This window comes from Acytostelium subglobosum (genome assembly GCF_000787575.1).
Source record: "Acytostelium subglobosum LB1 DNA, scaffold: scaffold6, whole genome shotgun sequence".
In the NCBI taxonomy this organism is placed as follows: Eukaryota; Evosea; class Eumycetozoa; order Acytosteliales; family Acytosteliaceae; genus Acytostelium; species Acytostelium subglobosum.
The window spans coordinates 741,231-742,720 of record NW_012236532.1 but is presented as its reverse complement, the minus strand read 5'-3'; the positions used below and the strand labels follow the sequence as shown (position 1 = coordinate 742,720).

The 1,490-nt window shown below is 42.4% G+C and overlaps 1 protein-coding gene across 1 annotated transcript; it reads left to right on the top strand.

Annotated features, from left to right (window-relative positions):
• Positions 1–237: 237 nt before the first annotated feature.
• SAMD00019534_036290 (hypothetical protein) lies at positions 238–963 on the top strand (the record flags this gene model as incomplete). The annotated part of the gene is made up of 3 exons (XM_012904521.1): positions 238–436; positions 513–669; positions 762–963. 3 exons carry the CDS (start codon positions 238–240, stop codon positions 961–963), a joined length of 558 nt encoding a protein of 185 aa, XP_012759975.1.
• Positions 964–1,490: the final 527 nt, after the last annotated feature.

Genomic DNA, 1,490 nt, shown 5'->3' with positions numbered 1-1,490 from the left:
AATGATGATGCATTATGGAGACGTTCTATCCAGAGTGGAGTCGAGCATCCAAAGTGGATGAATCAGAGTAAGTTANNNNTCGGCCATGTGTGGATGATTGATGCTGGTGGATAGATGATACCAATCAATTGAAGTTTTTTTTTTTTTCAAGTCGACACAGTAGGAAGCAGCAAGTTGACTGAGAGATACAATCGATTGATTGCAACGAGAGGAATCTACTTTATCCTTCATATCATCATGGTGCAGCTCGTCAAGGAAAAGCCAGATTGGAACGGTGATCAGTTTAGGTTCATGACTGGAATGTACTTGTCCGCTGTCACCAATGTGTATGGAGCTGAGGCCATTCAAACCTACTCCCATATATTACATCACCATGTTGGGGAGGTAGTTGATGAGTACGGAAGCATTGCTATCTTCTGTATGCTATCACTTGAGTGTAAGTGTCTATTTAACTATCAAACTGTCGACCGCGGTTATTACATACTTACACTTAATCAATATCAAACTGATAGCGTTGCACCTTGTGACCAAGTGCTTTGTTGATAGGTGCACCAACAAAACCAGGCATGGCAATATCGCTCTATCAAAGACAGTGATCAATGATTCACTTGTGGAGAAGAGGCTTATGTACAATGAGGATTTGAAGAACGAAATCAATAGGTACTTGAAGTAAGCATATACATTTGAATGGAAGAGTAGTTGATGATTGAATGATCTGTTTTGAGGATATGGCATCTCTATAACAGATCATTCAACATAAGGTTTGACTTGCCCGATCTCATGGAACAGATGCGCAGATGGGACAGCAAGTATAGTGTTGGTCAAGATGTGGATGTGTGCACTGCATCAGGATTGACTGCGACTGATAACCTGAAGTACGGCCATTTGTCATTTGGTTGGTTTCCAGCAACGATACAATCATACAGTACCGCTACTGACCTCTATGAGGTAAAGTACAAGTAAGTACAATGTAATATGTKGTCGTCTCGACAACAGCAACACTTACACGTTACAACATTATGTGTCATCAGTGATCCCAATGGAATTGGCATTGAGCAGAATGTACCAGATTGTAGAATATTGCCGATAGCGAGAATGACCTTGACCAACCTGACCAATGATCTCGTTGGTAAGAAGGTCTTGGTCAAAGTCAATACCGAGACTGGATCAGATGTCAATGGCTATTGGTATAGGGCAACGGTGACACAGGTCCATTTGAGGAGAGGCAAGGCAACATCTGCCAGTGTGCAATTGGACCATGAGGCAGGATTAGCTGCGCGATGCCAAGTGTGGAGAGAGATCAATGGTCTAAGACAGACTCAATCGACGTCCAGTGAAAGACGGTCCAAGGCCATCGACAACAAGATCGAAGCACTGTTGGAGAAGGCCGCCCATTCAAAGACCAATCTGATGTCGATCTTTCTTTTTTTTTTTTTGCTTTTGTTTTTATTCTCTGACCAAGTGTGTCCATCAATCGACGAGATGTTTAA